This window comes from Acanthopagrus latus, chromosome 23, assembly GCF_904848185.1.
Source record: "Acanthopagrus latus isolate v.2019 chromosome 23, fAcaLat1.1, whole genome shotgun sequence".
NCBI lineage: Eukaryota > Metazoa > Chordata > Actinopteri > Spariformes > Sparidae > Acanthopagrus > Acanthopagrus latus.
This window is the reverse complement of record NC_051061.1, coordinates 4014330-4037419: the sequence shown is the minus strand read 5'-3', so window position 1 is coordinate 4037419 and position 23090 is coordinate 4014330. Positions and strand designations below refer to the sequence as shown.

The 23090-nt window shown below is 45.7% G+C and overlaps 1 protein-coding gene across 2 annotated transcripts in view; it reads right to left on the bottom strand.

The window, feature by feature from the left end:
* The window catches only part of LOC119014221 (neurabin-2-like), a 30547-nt gene extending 12191 nt beyond the window's left edge, over positions 1-18356 (bottom strand). The window contains exons 1-6 of one of the 2 annotated variants that reach the window (XM_037089204.1): positions 18115-18356; positions 10656-11060; positions 10184-10386; positions 9761-10099; positions 8939-9646; positions 295-427 (exon numbers count right to left, since the gene is read on the bottom strand). In XM_037089204.1, coding sequence (XP_036945099.1) covers positions 295-427; positions 8939-9646; positions 9761-10099; positions 10184-10386; positions 10656-10974 — 1702 coding nt within the window. In that variant the 5' untranslated portion in view covers positions 10975-11060; positions 18115-18356. Of the gene's footprint in view, positions 1-294; positions 428-8938; positions 9647-9760; positions 10100-10183; positions 10393-10655; positions 11061-18114 lie in introns of both variants that reach the window. The other variant, XM_037089203.1, reaches the window with a different exon arrangement.
* Between the last annotated feature and the right edge of the window lie 4734 nt (positions 18357-23090).

The following is a 23090-nucleotide window of genomic DNA, read 5'->3' as shown; positions in this document are numbered from 1 at the left end:
GCAGCCGTCATGGATGGTTGCTGGTTCCAATCCATTACCTCCCGAATTACTAGCTGCTAATTAGGCTAATCTGTGCTACATTTAATCCCATAAGGGGATAATGGAGATGCTAGCAGACAGTGTTGGCCTACCAACTGCACTCAGCTAGATATTGCTTGCACGTACGTGAGAGTGTGTGTGTGTGTGTGTAGTTACATAAGAGGCTTGACTGAGTGACTCTCAATGATAGTAAAGGTGTGTGTGTGTGTGTGTGTGTGTGTGTGTGTGTGTGTGTGTGTGTGTGTGTGTGTATACCTTTCTCCAGTTCGACAGGAAATAGGTCCAGCTTCTCCACCCTCTTCTCCAGCTCGTACTCGGCCGAGGCGGCCATGGGGTCAACGTCATCGTTGCGGCGATCGTAGTCTTCGTTAGAGTAGGTGGTGAAGACCTAAACATGGGGCGGAAAGGTCAGAGGTCAGAGAGTGGGCGCATGTAATGTAGCTCCTCATCCACAGAACCGCCTTTCTTCTCCAGTAACTTGATAATAAACACTCGATATTGAAGGAGAGCCAAGTGTGGACGCTTAAACCAAGAAACATGCAAAAGGGCTCCTGCTGAAACATGGCGGTGCTACATGGCTCCCTTTTAGGGTCATAATACCGCAGCAATTCTTCGTTTCAGGCAATTACACACTATTGAAAACATCATAATAATCATTTTATAGTCTATAATCTGCCAATTCCAATTCCCACTCACTGATCCTTTGACAACAACATTAAGGAGCAGTTATTTGTGCAACCTTTCAGGGACGTTTGTGTTTGTGCCAGGGGCCACATATCATAAACCCCAGTACAATGCAGTACAGATCAATAGCACCACAGGCAGCAGCCTCTGAAGAGATTATAAAGTTACATCAAAGCTTCTCCACGACAGAAGCTTAATGAAGGCAGGATTATGGCAGGACCGTTGTATTAGACAACATTAGTTTCAGTTAATTGGCCCCAGTAAACTAGCAACTGAACGTATTTAAATCTTTCTGTGTGTAAGTATGTGAGTCAATATATAAGTGCAACATTTACCCAGTATCTGATCAGCAGCAGGAATTGTCTTTTGAACACTTGGGGGGCAGGTGAGCAATCAGTAAAATGGCAATGCCAGCAAACATTTCCCAATTCACACACATCTGAGATTCCCTCCGCGTTCAGCTCCGGTTTTCTCTCCACCAACTCCTGACGGAGTTACACAGCTGTTTGAGCTGCTTACTGCTCCACAGTGGAAACAACCGTTAAGATGATGATGGCAACAGTGAGAAAGAGAAGCAAAACATTAAGCTGAAAGATGCTAAAAAGCTGATTTGATCAAATGTTAATTAGCTTTAATGTTTTTCCACCTCTTCATGTTTTGCTGCCATGGGGTTGTGGGAATAAGGGACATATGTGGCAGATGGGTGCTGACAGTAGGTCTGTTTTGCTTGGAGAATGAATATGTGGGTACTTGATCACAAAGGATGCATTCTCCACATTTTGTACTTTCAAATCTCCTTTAGTTGATGTCCCTGTAAGGACACAGTTACACACACTGATGTAGCTCCTCGGCGCGCAGCATTAGCACACATGCCGCTGGGGGAAAGAGAGCCACCTGTAATTAACTGGCGCAGAGGAACATTCAGATGCTAACTCTCTATTCTAGCTTCTATGCCTTAGAGGGACTACAGCTGGATTTTACTGCTGCCAGTCTGCACCAGTTCCAGCTAACTTTCACTAACCTCTAAGCTAATACAGAATACATGAATCACATCGATGTCACTGCCTTTCACGGAAAAGTATATCGCTCTAACTTTCCCCCCTCTCGACTAATTATCGCTGCACTCTCTATCATGCCCCTCCCCCCCTTCAAAAGGTCAGGAGCATCTGTCTCCCCGGCGACCATCTCCATGATCACGTGGCTTCGTTTCCATGGCAACCGCGGGCTTGTGCCCAGCGTGAGATTGGCGCTGCCTGACCTGCTCTACGTCTGTGCCCGTCTGGCAGATATGCTAATTTGTGTGTGTGTGTGTGTGTGTGTGTGTGTGTTTGTGAGTGTGTGTTTGAGACAACATACAGGGAGATGCAGCCGGAGGACATTATGCGTGGGAGGTGCCTGGTACAGTATATTATGTGCCCCAAGGTAGAAAACCAACGTACACACATGCACACGCGCACGCACGCACGCGCGCACACACACACACACACACACACACACACACAGACACAAACGGGGTCAGAGGGCGTGATTGTTAAACTGTTTCCTGTAGTCACGTTTCCTTCCTGTTCAGTAACTTTAAAGCAGTGTGTGTGTGTGTGTGCACAAAGCTTCAGAGCGTTTCTCTGCACACATCACACCAACACACAATCTCCACTTCTGCCCCAGAAACACCACAACAACACAGCAAACGCAACACAACACAAAATATTTGAAAACCTCAACATTTCACCAACACATGAGCTGGTAAAAGCCCAGCAGGAGGACTTTGTTCTGGTTACGAACTGTCTCCTTCTATAAAGTTCTTCTTAATGTCTGTCACCTTCAGGATTCCAAGAACAGATTTTTATGGTTGAGTGCTGTGTAAAAGACAGCTGATACTTCTGTATTGCCTGACAGCAGCAACACAACTGGCTCTCGTAACTCATTTTTTCTGCTGACCTAGCAACCAGTTTATACTGAGCTACTGGCCTATTATAATCATAACCTTACTACAGAATGTTTCCATCCTTAGCTTGAGTTACTTCTTCGCTATGATAAAAACAAACGCATGCGCAAGCCACACTGAGGTCCTCACATTACAAGATGTGAAATTACAAATCCAATAATGCAATTATCACCGACACCTACTATTTATATAATGTCGAAAGTATTTTTGTACCTTCAATTGTTTATTGCATTGCAAGTTTGGCAGTGTGGCTCTGCTTATGGGATGCTCTGGAACAAACACTGCTTCTTGAATGACAGCCTCCACGTAATCTGACCAATCACAAGCCACCTGCTACTACACTGGATCAACGCCAGGCCACGGAGAAGTCCCGCAGGAGGCCGAGTAAGCCTTCAACACAAAGCCGCGCTGTCTCTCCTTAATTCAGGACGACGCACCAATAGTCGGAACGTGGGACTGAGAGTCACAGTGTCCGTGAGGATGTTATCAGGACACACTCCGGAAACATATCAGATATTGTCAGTAACCGCTGCAACATGAAACGTCAAGAACAACAACGCTGCACTGAAGACGCTCTATGGAGCAGACAAGCAAATGATCTCATCACCCACTGCTTATCCACACTGTCTGAGTAGTGAATTAACCTGAGTCATGCCAGTCATTGGATTTCAGGCAGGTAACTGGATCAAGATTGGGCAAGGACACTACAAGATTTGGTCCGCCACCATCTTCTGGACTGCATATACAATAAACAGTAATACAGGACATCAAATAATACTTTGCAATTTGGAGAAATGACATTATAATAATGTTATTCATAATGATAATTATTTGTCGTCTTGACAAAAGTTACATAACAAGACCACTGTCACGTCTCTACAGCAGTATGAAGCTGGAGTTAGCAGCCAGTTAGCTTAGCTTAGCATTAAGGGTGAAAATGGGGAAACAGCTAGTCTGGCTCTGCCAAAAAAATCTCGACATCAAAAATATAGTCTGCAATTTGACTCGCTTTATTTGCCAAACGAGGCGAGCCTTACAGGAGGCTGGCTGTTTCCTGTCTTTAGGCTAAGCTAAGCTAACCACTAACTGCTGGCTCCATCTACAGACAGACAGCAGAGACAGGACGGTCGTATCAATCCTCTCATCTACTTGTCAGCAAGAGACTGAGGTTTCTAGATTTATTTCCCCAAAATATCAAACTACTGCACTGCATGGGAGGCAAGTCATGAAGAAATAACTATTCCAGAGCTAATCAATCATTGAATCAACCGAAAAATAACGATTAATGAACTTGCATTTTTTGTAGTGCTCTTCCAGTCTACTGACAGCTCAAAGCGCTTTACACTTGCCACATTCACACACACATTCATACACTGATGGCAGAGGCTGCCATGCAAGGTGCCAACTGCTCATCAGGAGCGATCTGGGGTTCAGTATCTTGCTCAAGGACACTTTGACATGCAGCTGGGGGGAGCCGGGTTTCGAGCCAGTGACCTTCCGATTACTAGACGACCCGCTCTACCTCCTGAGCTACAGTGGCCAAAATAATTGGCAACCATTTTGTTATAAAATCAACCCTTTAGATAAACAGTGCTTAGTTCCAGTTTCTCAAACGAGCGAGGATTTGCTGCTTCTATTTCCTGTAATTCAGTGAACTAAACAACTTTGGGTTAAGGACTTTTGGTCAGACGAAAACAAGGGATTTTAATGGCATCACCTTGGACTCTGGATGCTGGAGATGAAGGGAGGACAAACCCCTGCAAACCTTCCAGCCACCACACATCCACTGCGCTCTCCTCTGCATGTGTTCACTTCAGTCAGGATCAGCTGCCTTTTTGACTTTTTTCTCTGGTCACAAGAAACACACACACCAGGTGTCTGTTCTATTCTACTAAACAAAGCTCTACTGTGTGATCCTTATCAATCTGCTTTCCCTACCTTTGTCACTGTGTGTGTGTGTGTGTACACATGCATGCGTATTCAAGGCAAACAAACACACCCTTCCACATTCCAACTGCCTTTTCACAGACTCACAGAGGTAGCCTTGTACCCAGCTCGACACAGACAGGTCCAGTGTGTGCCACCTCGCTACTTCAGCAGGTTTTTACAGAATGAGATTAATCATTACTCCGCGTTCATGTGCCAGAGCAAAAGCACATCATCCAGAAATGCTTTCCTAACCAGTGTTGTAATCAAACCGGATTTCTGATTCAACTTGGTTGAAAGTTACAAGATGACGCACTACGGAGTCAGGTCGGAAACTCGCGGAGCGCCCGAGGAGGCCTCGAACCCTCCTGGTTGTGTTTGACCCGGTGAAGTAACTCATGATGTCAGAGCTACAATTAGCAACCAGTTTTGAAATCAAACAACAACACCCAACGTTACCGGGCGGCGAGTTCCTCGGCTGGCTTTGTTCCCGGCAGCTGAGCACCTCTCGGAACACGCGAGGGAAAGTTTGCAAGGGGGCCAGATCCTGACAAAGCCAAGACACGGTGTCACTTTCTAATGAAGGGCTCCATTCATACCACATGCTGTCACGTAGAATCCTTTATGGATGCTCGCGGGTGTAACCAATCCTCATTACAATGCGAATCTCAGAACTGTAGTTTAGACACAACACTGAGGGACTGGTGTTAGATAGACACTCGACACTCCAGAATACGAGCTTACTGCCACTCCAAATCGGGTTTATTATTATTTAACCTTCACTCCAATGCCCACAAGGTTACAAGTAGTGAGGAAGTAGTAGGAAGTGGTTTGTGTGGTGGTGAGAGCAGACAGGATGCTAATCAGCCACACTCAGGAACGTGCTGAGTATGGTGGCTCCAGTGGTTCAAGCTGCTACAACCCTTCTGCCCTTCTGAACCAGGCCAATACTTAAATAACACTTTCTATATCATGACTGTCAGCAGTTGTGCTTGTAATGCAGACACTGTTGTTTCTGCTTAGACAAAATGCAGGTAACGACACCGAGGTACCCTGCAAATGACTAATATAAAACAGTTCTCTTCAGTGTTCACTTCCTTCAGTGACCTGAAACAGATCTGCACCTGCTTTTTTTATGTAAATAATGTTCCTACTGTAGGTTTCATGGGTGGTTTGCATGATTTTACTGATAAATGACTGTTTTGTTTCTTAGTCATTCATTTGTAGATTTGTTAGTATGATGTCATTAGTAGGCTATAACATCCCATGCTCAAGTTACCTTTTTAAAGCCTTTTTGAGGTGGCACTGAGCTTTTAATCAGTGTTTTTTCTCAATCCCCCCTGCACAGTAAGAGTTATCATCTCAACTGGCCTCCGTTTCTCACTGGAATTTCAACTATCAGATGTCTATCAACGTGTGGCGTGTAGTAGGAAAAAAAACAACAAAAAACAACAAAAAGCTTTGGAAATGCAAGGATGACTTTCACATTGAGACGCACCTCTCAACTGACTTTTTTTTTTTCAGAAAGCTCTCTGTATCCCGGAACATCGTGTCATTGCATCCTCAGTGTTTACTGTGGTGAGGCGAGGTTAATGAACCTTCGAAATGAGTCAAAGCGGCAGCAACCCTCCGAAGACATGAGACGGATATAGAGGGAGAGAGAGCTGAGGGTGGCATCTGAAGGAAGTGCCTGTGCGGAGCTCGTTTTAAAGCAGTGGGCAGCAAACAGCTGAATCATTATGACTGAAACGTCTGGCAACCAAATCCTATATTTTACATCCAACACCTTTATCGTCCCTGCTTCTGTTCAACTTGAAATCAAGCGTCTTTTATAGGTTTTATATCTACATTCATCTTTTTTTGGTATTTGCTATGAAAAGTATGTAAGACTGTGTTTGTGATGGGATATATAATAGTATCTGCCGACACCAGATGGCATGTAGACGGTACAACAACGTCAGACTGGCACAGATGTGATGCTCTGTGTGATTGTGTTATGATAGTGAACAAATAGCTGTCCCCCAGAACTTGACAACAGATTTTTCGCACATAAGCAGCCAACGCTGGTTCGACACCGTCCTCTAGGCGGCTGACTGTAGCCGTTACCTTAGTAGTAAACAACGCTGCCTCAGGCCACAGCTCTACTTTTAGCTGCACTGTGGCCAGAGAGGTCAGCGGTTAAACGTTTTAAAGTCCAAGAAAATGTAAAGAATTCCCTTTTGACCTGATGCCTGGCCTGAAATTAAAACACGTCCCTCCTCACGATCCTCTACCGCCAGCGTAAGTGGACATGACCGAGGAGAGAAAGGCGATTCCTCAGGGAACGCCGCCAGCGTCCATTCTGTAGTCTTTGTTCTGCTTAAAGACATAAAATCTTAATCTCCCTTATTATCTCCTCTGTTACATGGTATATTATCATTTTACACTCTGTGGTATTCTGTTCAATTGACTGTTTGACAGAGGAAGTAAGTTGTTAATGTGACCGCTTCAACACGGCACGTTGTGACATGTTTCACAACCCGCACCAGCTGACTGCCTTGCCGGGGTGGGGGGGTTACAGAGAACTGCATCTTTTAAATCAAGATCTATGTTCAAAGACACACACACACACACACACAGTTTGAGTTAGAGTCAGCAGGATATCCTGTGGAGAAATCAAAGAGTGAACATCCCCTACCCCCTCCCCTCTGTGTGTGTGCATGTCTGTGTGTGATGTAAAAAAAAAAAGAAAAAAGAAAAAAGGAGGAAGTCAGTCAGTCTTCTCATTGATTTCCTCACTCTGTTCATTTCTTCTCTTCAACTTTTCCGTTGTCACGCAGACTCACACACATGCACATTATCATGAGGGGCCTCCGCTGAATACACTCAGATTCTTCCTCACTGATTTTTGTTAGTTCATTCCCAGAAACCAATAATTCAACGCATATCAATCAAAGCAACTCAAGCCCAGTATTTCACTAGCTGATCCGACATGGCAGCAGTGAAACAAACACTGTGGCTCTTGTTGGTGGAAAGTAACTAAGTACATTTACTCAAACATTATACTTACTGTAAGTACAATCTGAAGCTCCTTGTACTTGACTATATTACTACTGTCAATACTACTGCCACTACTTTCTTTGATTTCACTGGAAATTATCTTATCTTGTATTTCAATCCATTCACCCGACAGTTCCTAGTTACTGTGCAGATTCAGATTTGCAGACAAAATTTAAATCAGGATATAAATTATACAGTTAAGAGACTAAGAAGCAAATAAAGTACAAAAAGTTTTTTTTCATTTTGCATAAAGAGTATGTTCACTCTCGGTTCTTGACGGCTCATTTGGTGCAAGTACTTTTTTTACTTTAATTTCATGCTACTACAAGGACCTGCCATTCTTATTGTTGATGATGGTGAAACAAACTGGACTCTAAAAAATAGGAAAATATGAGGCTGTTGAGGTTGTTTCATATCCATCGAAAAGTTCCTTGTGTGTTTAATTTATATTTTGAGTGCAGGACTTTGACTCTTTGGAGCATTTTCACACTGAACTACTGCTACTTTTACTAAAATAAAGGATCTAAATTCTTCCTCCACCACCGCATAGCATCTCATTAAAGAAACGCATTTCAATCTGAAAGCTTTCTCCACGTCCAGCAGACATGCTGAAAATGGGCAAACATTAGCATTTTTTAAATGATAAATGAAAGACCAATATTTTCTCCTCCTTTGACTCTGTTTTGGTCTCCACCACCTCCTGAGAGAAACACCTGGTTCTTTAGCAGCTACATGCTCGGCTACGTTCACAGGCCGGCTGCTGTTTTGGCGCTTGGCAGGAATAACACAGTGATTCTTTGGAGCTTTCTCGCTGATAACAGCTGCATGTTTGGTTTGATGAGAGATTTTTGAAACAGAAAAGCTGTGGGCTGAAAAAACAAAGCGAGCTGAGCGGAAAGGTGCTGGGGATATATTTCATAAACTGGGTTTGTTGCTTGCAGAGTGCCTTTCACATCAAACAGACATTCCATATACTTTCAACACAATAATATGAACTATTATGATATGAAGAGGACATTACTTTGCCTTATCACTTGTCACTGGTTTAACAAAAGAGTTAGTGGATCTGCAGTCTAGTTTAAATTAAGTGGCCCCTGAGTGGAAACCACCATGACTGAATGTTGAAGCCAAACAGGAAGTGCCTCAAGGAGTTCCTCTTATGGGAGCTCCAATAAAACTGACAGCACTGACATCAGCTGGGAAGCTTCCCAAACCATTAATGGTTAACATCAGTTCTTCTGACATGTCTGAATGTCACCGCTTGTCAAAGGTGAAAGAAATGTAACCTCACAAAGACTCGCTCACCTTGATCGGCCCTGTGCTGAACCGGATCTTCCTATTGGGCGGCACGGGCTCCTCTTCCTCTGGTAGGCCCGTGATCTCGGAGCAGCTGGTCTCCGGGTGATATGGCTCCTCATCTTCCTCATCCTCCTCATCATCTAGCTGGCTGCCGCCAGAGTCCTCCTCCCCGAGCCCGCTGTATGCACTGATATCCACCAGATCGCCCTCTGAGTAATCGTCCTTCCTCGAGCCATCCTCGTCATTCTCCTCCTCCTCGCCCTCACCTCTCCTCTCATCGGAGTCCGCCTCCTTCTCCTCTGAGGAGGGGGAGGAACTTGAAGGCTCTTTTTCTCCATTTTCCAGCGAGGCATGAACATCGGCCTGGACGAGCCTGGCCCCGGCCTCCGCGGAGCTGTCCTGCTCCTCGGCTTGCGGCCCTCGCTCCGGGGCCACCGTGCTTGAGCCCCTGGCTTCAGTTGCTGCTGGCTGGGCTGCCAACTCCGATTTGATCTCCGAAGAGGAAGAGGAGGAAGTGACAGTCACTGAGGACGATGAGGAGTTGGAGAGCTGGTCTCCGGACTGTCCAAACTCCTCCTTCTCTTCGCTTGCGATCGCTCCTCCCTCGCTCCTCTGCAGAGAGCCGGTCCCCTCTGGTAGCTCTGCTGCCTGGGTGCTCTCAACTCCTGCTGCCGCCTCCTCGTGGTTCTCCTTACCTGGAGGTAACACCTTTGCCTGAGCGAAGGAGATAAAAAAGATCAACTCATCATGCTATTTTCTTCAACCAGCCTCCTTTACTTTTATTGCAGATTGTAGCCTTTGTTTTAAAGTTAAGCAAATTCCTCTTACCTTCCTTCCAGCTTCTGCTCTGGCTGGTGGTTTTGGTTTCGGTGCTAGGGCAGGACCTGGCCGACGCTGGGGGAGGTAGAGATTGTTTTGCGGTTGGCTCTTCTCGAACACGGCACTGAGCTGGCTGACGGTGGGGCTGACGGCGTCATGAGGTCCGACTGAAGCAGCGGCAGTGGGAGCAGCGAGAGGGGGAGCAGGAGGAGGGGCGGGGGGGTCGTCCAGCCGGTCCAGAGCCTCAGTGGAGCCGTTAAAGCGAGCCACGACATCTAGACGGCTGTCCTGGAAGCCTGACGCCCGCTCCTTCTTTAACAAGATCCGGTTGGTGGCAGCTTGCTTCTCCTGGACGAGACAACAGTCAGTCAAGTCAGATCGTATTGAAATGGAAACAGACGCACAAGTGATTGGTACAAAGAGGCTTCTGACCTGTAGAGTCCGCTGTTCGAAGATCCTCCGGGTCTCCTGGAGCTTGGAATAGCCCGCAGAGGAGCCCCCACCCTCCCCACCGGGTTTAGAGTCAAAGCGGTTGACCCTCTCTGAGACTGTGGCCCCGAGCTTGAGCAGGGCGCTGTGGTCCACGTTCTCATTGAGGCTGGATGCCCTCGGCAGGGACAGCTTCACAGCCTGATCTTTACCTGCCAATGACAGGAGACTTAATCGGGAACAGCATCAAGGGAAGGACAGAGGACTGTTTAAAACAAAAGTTGAACCTTCAAGCTCAAGTTGAATATAAGGAGTCATAGTATGTTTCTGGAGGTAAAATGGTAATGATGATGATAATATTAATTATAAGAAGAAGAAGAAGGAGAAGGATGGAGAATAAAGAAGAAGAAGGATGGAGAAGGAGAAGAAGATGGAAGAGGAAGAAGAGGAAGCTCTAACTATGCAGGAGGATTACCAATCATTTTAGCTCCATCCTCCTCATCACCAGGAGACTGCATCTGCATGAACATGTTCTTGATGCGGTGAACGTTCGATCCGTACTTCCGGCCCCTCCCAGTTGGGCGGGGCAGAGGAGTGGGCTTCGAGGAGGGCTCGGCGCCTCCGTTGGCGGCATTGTTGAGGTGGTCGGTGGCCTTCTTGAGGGCCGCCAGCCCCGCCTGGTAGGCGTTGCGGTGGGGCGAGGGACTCCGCAGGTTGGAGTTCCCGCTCCCCCCACTGCTGCCACCGGAGGACCCGTTGCCCCCCGTGGCCGACGGGGGCTCAGTCTTCATCATGTTTGGTCGGTCAGATGCCCCCTGGTGAACAGCAGGTTTGCAGAGATGAGGACAGCAGCATCCCGGAGCTGTGTGACATTTACCTCCTGGATCACACACAGAAAGAGACAGACATACATATCGTTCACATTTGTCAAGATTCATCTACTATGATGTCAAACAGTGAACCCAAGATAGGTCACTATGACCCAAAGCATGGCCTTCAAGGAGATTCCTTATTCTGTCATGCAACCAGCAAACCCAAAGTATAACTGAGATACACCCTTATTTTAGCTTTTTAAACCTGGATCCAGCAGGTTTTACTGGTTTTAAATGACTCATTTTTAAATTGATCTATTGAACAGAACATCTTTTGGATCTGGCTTCTTTTCTTTGCTGTTCTCTTCTTTTAGCTTGATCTGGGTTCTGACTGTTGGTTGGACAAAGCAACCAAACTGATGTCACCTGCATCACCGAGAATTAGCAATATCTATTTTCATTATTTTCTGATTAAATAACTCCATCCATAATCCTATTAATATTTGTCAGAACAATTGATCATGAGATTGAAATTTGTTAGTTTGCCAGTTGGATTTCCAAAACAACCGGTCAATATAGAAGAAGAAAAGAGAAGAGAGTTATTTCATGTCAGAGGTCACACTGACACAAGCTGGAGCTTGAAACAACTACTTTAACTAACTTGTTCAAACCAGTGCTGTTTTCCCCACGGACTGAAACTTCTGCACTCCATTCTGAACAAAGTGCTGCCGTGAAATTGACCATGCAGCGTATTAGTGCGTGAAATTATCATTATCAATAATAATTCATATCACTTCTCAGATTACGGCTAAATAATTGTGTTTTGTTGGCAAGAGAGCGGCTGCAACGAACGATTATTTTCACCAATTAGCAAGCAGTCGATCATTATTTCTTTAACCGAATACTCCTTTAATCTATGGAAGTGAAAAGGAAAAAGTCCAAACCCCAAAGACGTTGAGTTTTAAAATCGCACAAAAGAGAAAGAAAAGAAAAGAGAAAAGCAGCAAATCCATTTCAGAAGCTGGAGCGAGTAAATATTTGACATTTCTGAGCAAGTAATTTTTAGGCCACTTATGCCTTTATCTTATTTAGAAGGATGACAGTAGAGAGCTGTGTTTCACGGTCAGTGCCTGCAGCCCGTGGGACTCCAGGATGTCTTACATAAAAGCTCCAGCAAAACATGATGTCATCAGAGTTATCTCAGATTTGGCTTGAAACAAAATGAGTTGCTTCACGAGAAATGTACAAATCCGCTCGTATCGGCTCCTGCTGTGTAAGGTTTGATCTTATAAGTTTTTTTCACTCATAAAGCAAACAATTCACCCAACTTCAGCTTCTCAAACATGATATTTGCTGCTCTTAGACTTCTTTGGGATTTGTACCATAGGTTGGATAAGAAAAAGGTGTTTGAATAGGTCAAATTGGGCTTCAGGGAAATTCAGATGCAACTGTTTATTATGATCTGCCATTTTATCAAACATGACAATAACTGTCACAAAAATCTAAGAGATAGAAAAAAATGTGTATCTTAAAAAAAATGACCACACTCATCTACACACATGGCATCAAACAGCAAAACAAGTGCTCAGTGGTGTATTCCATAAGGGCCACATGGAGCTCCAGGAGGCCGTCAAATTAATCCAATTAGAATGGTGACGCACTGTGACCTCACGTGTCGCGCGTGTCTTTATGTTGCTGCTCTGAAACGCCAAATTTGCTTTGCGACAGAGTCAGCGCATGAATACAGAACGCGCTCCCGTGGTCCCGCAGATGTCCCTCTGTTTGCCCACGATCGCAATCCAATTTACTGGCTGATTGCATCTGCAGTTTGCGCTGTCACATCCGCCCCACAGAAAACGTCTGATCACATCAGGCTCGACAACAACGGCCACGAGACTGAGCTCAGGGAGCACACGCAATTATCACAATGGTTCCCCAGAGTAACATGTCATAATTCACAGGCCTGTGATAAATAATGATTGTATGATAAAAAAATACAAAATCTGAAAAAATAAATAAATAAATAAATAAATAAATATGTGCAGACAGAATAACAGCTGACAACTTTCCAGATTTCAGCAGGTTGACACCAAAACGTTTGTGAATGCAAAAACCTCTGAGGTAACATCAGCCTTAATCAATTAAAGGAATAGTTCAACATTTTGGGGGAAATAAGCGTATTCGTTTACTTGAGTTGGACAGGAAGGTCGACATGATTCTGTACATACAAAGCTACAGCCGACAACCACTTAGCGAGCCTGGCTCTGTTCAAAGGTACAACCCTGTTAGCATCGCTAGCTCACTTATTAGTACTTATAATACATCTGTTTTGTTTATTCCGTGCCAAATTCCGAAATGTGTGCGCTGTGTGTCAGGGATGTTTTGCCTGGGAGCGCTCACTGCTGTCTCACTGTGGTGACGAGACTCCAGGTAATTAAAATGGACGGGCTTTAGCGCTCGCTAGTCGTTTCCTTGTTTACAATCCCTGTACCAGCTAGGCTACATATTCAGCATACAGACACGTGACTGGTATCAAGCTTCTCATCTACCTCTCAGGAAGTGAACAGCTAAACATATTCCCCATGATGCTGAACTATTCCTCCAATGGAGCGAGACATGAAGTAACCTAAAGGGGCTGTATGTGACCGTAAGTAGTTATTGACTTGTATTAGTCACCTTTTTATTGGCCGTATGGGCGGCTGTGGCTCAGGGGTAGAGCCAGCGACTGGTTATCCGAAGGTCGCTGGTTCGAGTCCCCTGTCTCAGTTGCCGATAAAAGCCTGTGCAGCTAAGGCCAGAGAAGGGAGTCCGCTACTATGCACTAACAACCAGCCAACCAACCACCGCAAAAGAGAAGTTCCACAGAGCCACTCCAACAATGGTAGTGTTAATGTGGGTAACTTGACAAAAGCAGCGTGTTCAACTGTTCTTCTGTCTGACATAACCATACAGTTTATGTGATAACTCAAAAACGAGACTGAAGCAGACAAAGCCAGACCAAAAAAACACAAACAAACTTTGTCGTCTCGAGGCTCTTCAGCCCCGCGTCCGGCAGTGGGTCTCTGACGGGCAGGACCCCACGGCAGCGTGGGCTGTCAGCGAGACAAGGAGCTCGCTGTTCACCACTTTAAAGGTTGAGAGAAAAAGATAAAGATAAAAAAAAAAGATAAAGTGATTTTTCAACTCATGGGATTGCTACGTCAAACGCGGACTGAGCCAGAGACACATCTCATTCTGTCCGACGGACGCAGGCTGTGGGGATTTTGTGTGAAATTTCACAGCTGAGGTGTGATACTGACTGTTTAAGTCACATTGTCACTGCGATACAGCGTGTACCGCTTTGATTGAGACGCTCCCCGAGACAAAACACACGCGGCTGGAGGCGATTCTGACAGCGTTCAGCCTTGCCTTTGCAATTTGTTTCGCTGAGGCTTAACATGCCAAATACTGCAGTCCAATTTTCCACCATGGTCTAGACTAAAGAGACCCAAATGATGGAACCCCCACAAACAGCTCTGTGTGATGTCATCATTAATGGATGGCGTTTTTTGGTTGGTTTCTCATCAAGTCATTAAGAGTTTTGCCCTTCAAACAAGCTGGCACACGCGAGCAAAGGTCTCCTAAAGCCTCTGTGATCCGCGGTTGTGTCGAGGGAAAGTCGATGCATCTGTGGTGATCATCCAATGCAGCGCTGACAAACATCGCGAGGTCTAGGGCTCCGGGGTGCCGCGATCACGGTCACACACCAAAAATCTGTCAGTGTGCTGGAAATGTAGCAGTTTACTTTTTTAAACAACTGAGGTCATCGTGATTTCTTGTCGCGTGTGCCGTGATTCAAGCGAAGAAAAGCACGTTTTATTCTTGTTAATAATTGGATGCACGGAAATGACTTGTTGGCACGGCTAAATGAAAAAGTTAGGCACGCCAGCAAAAGGTTATTCTCATTAGCGACTGACAGCCCAGTTGCCAGCGGTAAATGTTGGCATTCAATCACTGATACGTTCACATTTGAACATGTCATTGGCTATTGACATCTCTATAATCTGTGTCATATTACATGCTCAAGGCCTGACTCTGAAATGGGGAGATGGAGGGGCACGGTGGTGGAGTTCAAAGCGTGACACCACTGGACACCTCCGGCCACGTTTGTGTCAACCAAAGCCAAAGCCAGCAAGGGTATTTCATGGCCAAACGTGATCTCTGAACCCAAAGAGACGTAAAGAAATGGAAAGTTTGAACATCTATCCGTGACTGGCAAAGAGTTATGTCATGCAAATCTCCAATCTTTATCAGGGTGGCTACTACGAACACTGTGCAAACAAAATGTCAATGCCACAACATGCATCTGAACTGAAAGAGGAATGAACATGTTGGATCTCGTCGCTGTTTGTGTGGCAGCTCGCATCCTTCCCCATGGCAACGCTAACAAACCGACCGCTGCTGATTGGACGCCGCATCGTTAAAGAATGAAACTCTTTACTGAGGCAAAACTGGAGTGCATGGAAAGAGCGTTTATGTGCCTGCCTCGCCTCACACTGACTCCAGATGGCAGAGCTGACCACGATGGGACCGACACACACACACACACACACACACACACACACAGGCCAAGACACAGACACACAGAAACAGCAACCACAGTGCGTCTTGTGACACTGTCTTGACAAATAGTAGATTCTCACAGACTGATCATGTGAACTTAAGTGAGCAATCCAATGTAAAGCAAATAACCTTTACAGGCGCTTCTAGTTGTGCACGTACACACACACACACACACACACACACACACACACACACACACACACCACTAATACTGCTCCTGGCCTTTTTCCTGTTATTGTTACGACGAATCTGGTGGCTCCTGGTCTGACTGATAAACACACGCCTGACACACACACAGACCTTGCAAACGAACAACGCGCACAACATTCTGATTTCAGTCAGGCAGACCATCCGCCGCTTCTTCAAAAAAACAGCATCTGCCCAGATTTCGTTTCACGCTCCCCGTCCTTCCAAGAACAACATCTGTCTGCTGCTACCCCTAATCCTTTGCGGTTTGGGGTCCCTTCGCATTTCCTGTCACTTGATCTGGGCTCTCGCGACTAACTGCGCCGTGATTGTCCTGTTTGAGGATGGGGACATTTTCCCAAGCATCTCGGGTGCCTTTATTCCGTGAGTGACATCACTCTCATCTGGCAAATAGTAAAAAAAAAAAAAAGAAGAAGCAGATGCAGTGTATAGTTAAAGGGATAATGGCAGTTTATTTCAACTTGGCTTCCACATACACTGAGCTCATTCATCTTTAAAATCAAGCTCACATTTTGCTTCATGAATGTTGAGCTCCCAGCCGTCACCACCCGTGTCACCGATTTGCCCCGGTTCCTCTGATCTGCCTCCGTCGCTGTAATCACTTCTGTCCGTGCTGACTTCTCCATCCTTCAACTAGATTCCAATGTATTGTGTTTACTCAGAGCTCCCATCCTCCTCCCACCGATGTAACACTCACTCTGTCTCAGTCACGTCGATATGATCTAAAATAAAACCCTCGCGGCTGCAGCTACTGCCCGCCCGCACCAACGATGCTCAGCATATGGAGGTAAATGACTATTGACTTGTGAATTGCCCCCGGGGGTTTAAGTAAAGCGTCAACCTATCTACTTATAACCTATTGATGGACGTCCACAAACAGCCCCTCCCTTCACTTAATAACAGGCTTCAGCACACAAACAGCACAGCCTGTGTTTTCCTAAATGACATGTGTGAAGTGTTTGGGTGGTTAGTACAGGCAAAAAATAAAATAAAAAAAACAAAATGACCTTGTATCATTCTATACTGTAACACTGAGGGCCAGAGCTGTGTGTGAAACCTGTCACATCTGTCACCCTGTGTGTATGTGTGTGTGTGCGTGTGTATGTGTGTGTGTGTGTGTGTTCAATATGATCAACACAGAGACCGACACTGCAGCCACTGCTGTATGCCTCTGCACTGAGATGGTAATATGCTGCCCGTTCAGACATGAGTAATAAGTCCTTAAGTCTCCATGCCTGCACAGCATCTCTGTATCTCCCTGCGTGTCTATGTGCGTCACGCACACAGTGCTCAACAGAAGGCACATTATGGCAACTACAATGCCTCCATCTATTCACACCACAATCCCTGCATCTGTAGAGGAGACTCCGGCCTGGCCTAGTGCAACGGTTCAATCTGGCAGACACACACTCACTCACACACACACACACACACACACACACACACACACACACACACACACACACACACTGCGTGCTCCTGCTGTTGCTGCTGGCTAGAGAGAGGCTTTGTTGGCATACCCGACATATGCTGCTAGCTCCGGACTCCCATCCGAAAAACGGAGAGTTTATCGAGGCGGTGCCGTTGGAGCACAGACGAATCCCAACAGAGTGGGAGCTAACTGTTCCGAAACCGGTGCGAACCACTTGTTAATTCGGCGTGCGTATAATACACAGAGGAGCTTTTACTACAGAGAAAAGGTCAACTATTATGTGCGGTGCGCTCGTTTCTCCCCTTCCGTCAAAATACACCTTAGCGGAAGGCGACGCGCACTGAGCTCGCACTTTCAAATCGGATTTTAACTGGAAAGATACAGAACGTGATCAATCACTCATACGCCGAACTCGGCAGAAGACCTCGGGGCGTCCAGAGACACCTCGGTCTACACCCGGGGACGTGTGCACAACAGCGTTTGACCACGCGAACCTATAAACGGTACGGTTCGCAAAGGGAGTTCGGCGCGACATTCTTTCTGAGGGGAGAAAACACGACTCGCGCATTCCGGATGTGTTTTTATTCCCCCCCCACACTCGGTACACATACGGACAGCCACAGTGGACGGTGACAGCTGCGTCTGTGTTGTAACGTGTCACCGGCCGGTCTCAGACCCAGAGGCGGGCGGACGGCAGGCCCTGCTGCTGGGTGTCTGTCTGCTGCGCTGCGCTGCGTCGCTTCCTTCCTGCAGCCTCTCGTCTTTCACAGACAAATGGCACCTTTCGAACGCAGGCTGGATCTTGCTTTTTTTTTTTTTTTTTTCTCGCGGAGACCGTCCGAGGCTCTGTGCGCCGCTTCCCCCCTCCCCGTCAACCGTACCTTGTATTCCAGTGTGTCGGAAACAGCCCGGTGCCCGTTAGGAGCCGCGGTGGAGACCGTCCATTGTCCTGCTGCTGCTGCTGATTCCTCCTGCGAGCGAACAGACTGAGCGCCTGCCTGCCCTCTGCTCCTCCCTCTCCTCCTCCTCCTCCTCCTCCTCCTCCCATCATTTTCCTCCATCCCTCTCTCACTCTCTCTCTCTCTCTCTCTCCCTCTCTCTCTCCTCCGCACCCCTGCCCTCCTGCGTCCTTCCTCCCATCCTTCCCTCTCCTCCCTTTTTTCCCTCTTCCCCCTCTCTTCCACTTCATACCCCCTTTTGGATTGCCTCCATTTCTCTCCCACCATCTCTTTTCCTCCCACATCCATTACCCCTTTTTCTTCCACCCCACGCCGTTTTCCATCCCCCCCCCCCCACACACACTCCCTTCACAATCCCTCTTTCTCGCCACCTGCATTAGAGGTTGTTCTCCCCTCATCAGATCCGCTTCCACACTTTGCCTCACGGATAGAACCAGGGGGGTCCATGGTTAGCTTGACTGACTTTTTTTTTTTGCGGAGCTGTTCGGCAGAGACAGGGGAACATCTCAACTCCCAACACGGTGATCCGGCGCCCTCTGCTGGCCAAAGCCGCTCAGAACCGACACAACAGCTGCACAAGAGCGCTGCTGCAACATCTGTCAGTGTGTTGGTGCGAACATCCAGCTGAAAGCAGCAGAGAAATGAAGAAGTGACGAAGAGTGTGCGTGCTTCATTTTCAGTACAGACAGACACAAGTGTGGAAGAAGTACTCATTAACTTAAGTGAACACTAGTCAAAAGCAGCTCTCGACTAAAAGAGTCCTGCATTCAAAAGCCGACTAAAATCATACAGTATTCACTCTAAAGTACTCATGCTGCAGAAAAATGTCCCTGTGACTGATATTTGACTTTTAATTTCTTTAAAGTCTGTGTACAACTACTTCATGTTGCTTTAATTGACCCCCCCGGGACAAATAAAGCTTTTTGAATCAAAGTGAATTGAATTGAATTGAATTGGATCAGTGTGAAATTAACATTTCACTGTTGTAGCTGGTCAGAGGCGGAGCGAGTGATAACCAACTCACATCAGGCGAGGTATTTTAGTCCCAAGACTCAGGACAGATAAGTCTGAGGGGCCGTGAGATGCTTGAGGCTGCATTGGGAGAGGAAAGAATTTAAAAAACAGAGTTCTGTTGCACAATTTTATATTTGTTTCTTGGACTTTTCTAATAGTTGCTCTTTGCGATTTGGGACAGTCTTGGGGCCTCTAGCAGCTATTTAAATCAAACAGAGATGTTTACAGGGGACATGTTTCTTTGGTTTAAACTGCTGTCTGCTTTTTTTAAGAGGTCATAAGGTCACTTCCCACAAGTCAATGGGATGACTCAGCCCAGGGCTTTATGATTGATGCTGCACTTTCACTAGCCCTGGGTTGAATATCTGTTGGAACACACAGCTAATGGTTTACAAACTACAATGTTGCATTACTTTAACCCTGATTCACTGACACATTTTAGCCATGTGTTTCATTGATTATCAGGGAGAACCCCACAAACTCAGAGTCAGAGTCAGCGTCCCTTTATTTGTCCTGCAAATGGAGAAATTTCTGTGTCACAGCAGAAGGACAGTAATGTTACAACAGAAAACAACAATAGCAAAAAAGTAAACAATATGACGAAAAGGTAAGAAATAGAAACAGACTCATATACATTGTATATACATGATATTGTACATAGGGAACAGTGTAACTGTAAGCAGTGTGGTTGTTGTTAATGAATAACAAACATGAGTATGAAATTTATCCAGTTAGTGCAAGAAAAAAAAAAAAGAAGAGAGAGGTGGGTGATGTGTAGAGTTTGTATTGCACAGTGCACAGGTGAGGTCTACTGGGAGCAGTGCAGGTTGTACAGTCTGACAGCAGCAGCAGGGAAGGACCTGCGATACCTCTCCTTCACACACTTCGGGTGTATCAGTCTATCACTGAAGGAGTGATAGTGTCCTGTCGGGGGTGGGAGAGCAGGACGATGGACAAGCTGTCCACCGTCCTGCACTGCGTCAAGAAGACATCCCAGGACGGAGTTGGCCCAGCTGGCCCAGCCCTGCTCCTCAGCGGGGCCTGCATGTCCTTGGTAAAGAAGGTAAGCACGCTTTGGAATGGACCAGGATTGTGCTGGCCTATAATTACCAGTTGGGGAGTGAATCAGCAGTAAGTACATTCACTCACTGAAGTACTTAGCTTAAATACAGTTTTGGGGTTACTTGAACTTTACACAGGTTTTACCATTTTATACTACTGTACACTTCCGCAGGACTGACACTGATGCTGTGTCCAAGTGTGTGAGCAGAACCTTAGGAAGCATAGATCTTCCAATACATGCAACTTGACGCAGTCTGTGGTAGCAAGCGGCATAAACTGTACTGTGATGTTCTGGGGGACCAGCACCAGTGCCAGAAACCATTCACAAGGCTGCAGGTATCATCGGTCAAAACCTGGAGACATTTGACTTTGGCGAGGATCGGGAGGTCACTGAACTAACTGCTCTTCATCATCAACAGTCCAACCCACCCCCACACACTCCAGAGACAGTGGAGCTAATTTTTCAACAGACGCTTTCAGCTGTGCTGTCATGGAGAATGTTTTAGGGGATCATTTCAAATTAAATTTCTCCGCTGAGCTTTGATAGATGAATGTGCCACATCTATCTCGAGCCCCTTCAGCTGACTCTAGCTCATAATGCTCCTGTCCCTTTATTGAGTTTGGGTTTTGAATGCGGGTCTTGTTTTATTGGCATTTTCACTTAAATGAAAGATCTACATTCTTCTTCCTCCCCTTTAAGTGACATCATTCCTGGTCTGGCCCTGACACTGATGTTCTTGGTCATTGAGCCTTATGTTCTTGCACTTGAAGTTTGAAAGTCTGCACCGTTTTAAAGTGATCAGATAAACTTTGTTTGTTCTTTGTTTTTTCCAGTGTCAGCTGTTTTTTTTTCTAGCATAACCACAAATTACCAACCAAAAGATCTGTTACAAGATTGCAGTGTGAATGCAACACGACTTCTTCACAAATCTGCCTTACATTCATTCTCAATAAAGCTGAGCATTCAGTGCCACACGATGAAAGTCATTTAGCCGTACAATCGAATCCTTGTTACTGTGAGATTGAAGGCAGTCATGGAAACCAATAAAAAGCTACTGCCTGGCAGGTGTTAGTTAACTTCAAGCCTAAATTATCTTAATAGGCTCTAGGTTGAAAAAAAGATTTGGTTTCCAGTCTCAGTTCACCACATCAAATGTGTCATCCTTATTTTGTTCTCCACATGACTTTACTTTCAGTTTCAAATCTCCCTTCTTATTGGCTAATTATCCCAAGTACTAGAATATAATATAGGTTTTACATTTATCTTTGTCATGTCATGTCATTGTCCGTAACTGTTTATCCCTTTCCAAGGGGTCGCAGGGTGTTGCTGCTGTAGCCAATCCCAGCTTTGTCTCAGGGCGAGGGCAGGGTACTCCCTGGACAAGTCACCAGCTCATCGCAGAGCCCTTACTGATGAGCAATGTGGGGTTCAGTATCTTGCTCAAGGACACTTCGACGTGCAGCTCAGTGCTGCCCGGGGCAGGGATTTAAACCAGCAACCTTCTGATCACTAGTCAACCTGCTCTACCCGCTGAGCTACAGCCATCCCTCATTTATCTTTGTTTTTTTCTAAGTTTTTTTTTTGGCCTTTATTGATAGAACAAGATACCACAGGAAACAGGATGAGAGAGGGGGAGTGACATGCAGCAAATGGTTCCCAGGCCGGGATTCCAACCAGGGGCCGCCCCAGCGAGGACAAAGCCTCTGTACATGGGGGGTCCGCTCTACCAACTGAGCTAAACGGTACTCCTGATCTTTGTTTTTTTAATCAAAATGATCCTCAGTAAAATGATCGTCCTTACCAAGAATAACGGATGACTGGGAGTGGAGGACACAACACAGTATGGCTGATGAACTGTGTCCAGCTGCAGGAGATCAATGTGGACAGAAGAGGGCAGCAGACTGCGACTCATCTGTGGTGGCAATGACTAATGCACTGCATCAAACTTGGGATGCTGAATTTCAGGAGAGCAGAACCATTCTATAATCATAAGTACTCAGTCATATTTGATGTTTACAGCTGCTTAGTAACATCTGGAACAGGTTCCTTCCATAAATGTATGATAAGTTCCATTGTACTACACACCTGCATACCATGGAAAGGTTCAGGACACGATGGATTCAACATGAATACTAATACTACTGAATAATAAAACCAGTGATCACATCCTTGTGTATGACTGTTCCTAATGCTCACATCAACCATATATATATCAGTCAGGCTATGAATTACACCATTACTTAAAATAAGTAAGGGATATTTTTGTGTTTCACTTGTTTATTCTGTGAAGTCTGAATTTTTCATTCAGATGTTGATTTGGTGAATATTTTTTGTCCCAAAAAATGATGCAACACATTTCATTTAACTTTTACTGCAAATCCATCAACATGCACATGTGCACCGTATCTCAAACTCATTTTGAGTGGTGTACATCAGCTGAACAGTGAATAACAGGAGGTTGATAGATGATAAATGAAAAACAAAAATGATTTTAAATACATAAACTTGACAGAAAACCTTCAAAAGGGAAACTCATAACAGTGTTTAGAGCGTTGGGAAGTACAGCCTACTGTATATGCGTCAAAGTTGTATAAGGCTTTTTGTGGGAGCTCTGTGGAATCTGAATCTGCCTCAAGTGATGAATCTCAGCATCAGCTGGTGCTGAAGGAAAATAAGTTTGACATTGGAACATATCTGTCGGTGTGGAGTTTTAAAGATGTGAATTTCCCAGATCAATGCAGCTCCCTTGAGGCCAGTGTCTTGATACTCCGTCAGTTGCTACTGGCATAACACACCCGAATACATGACCAGACTGTCGGCA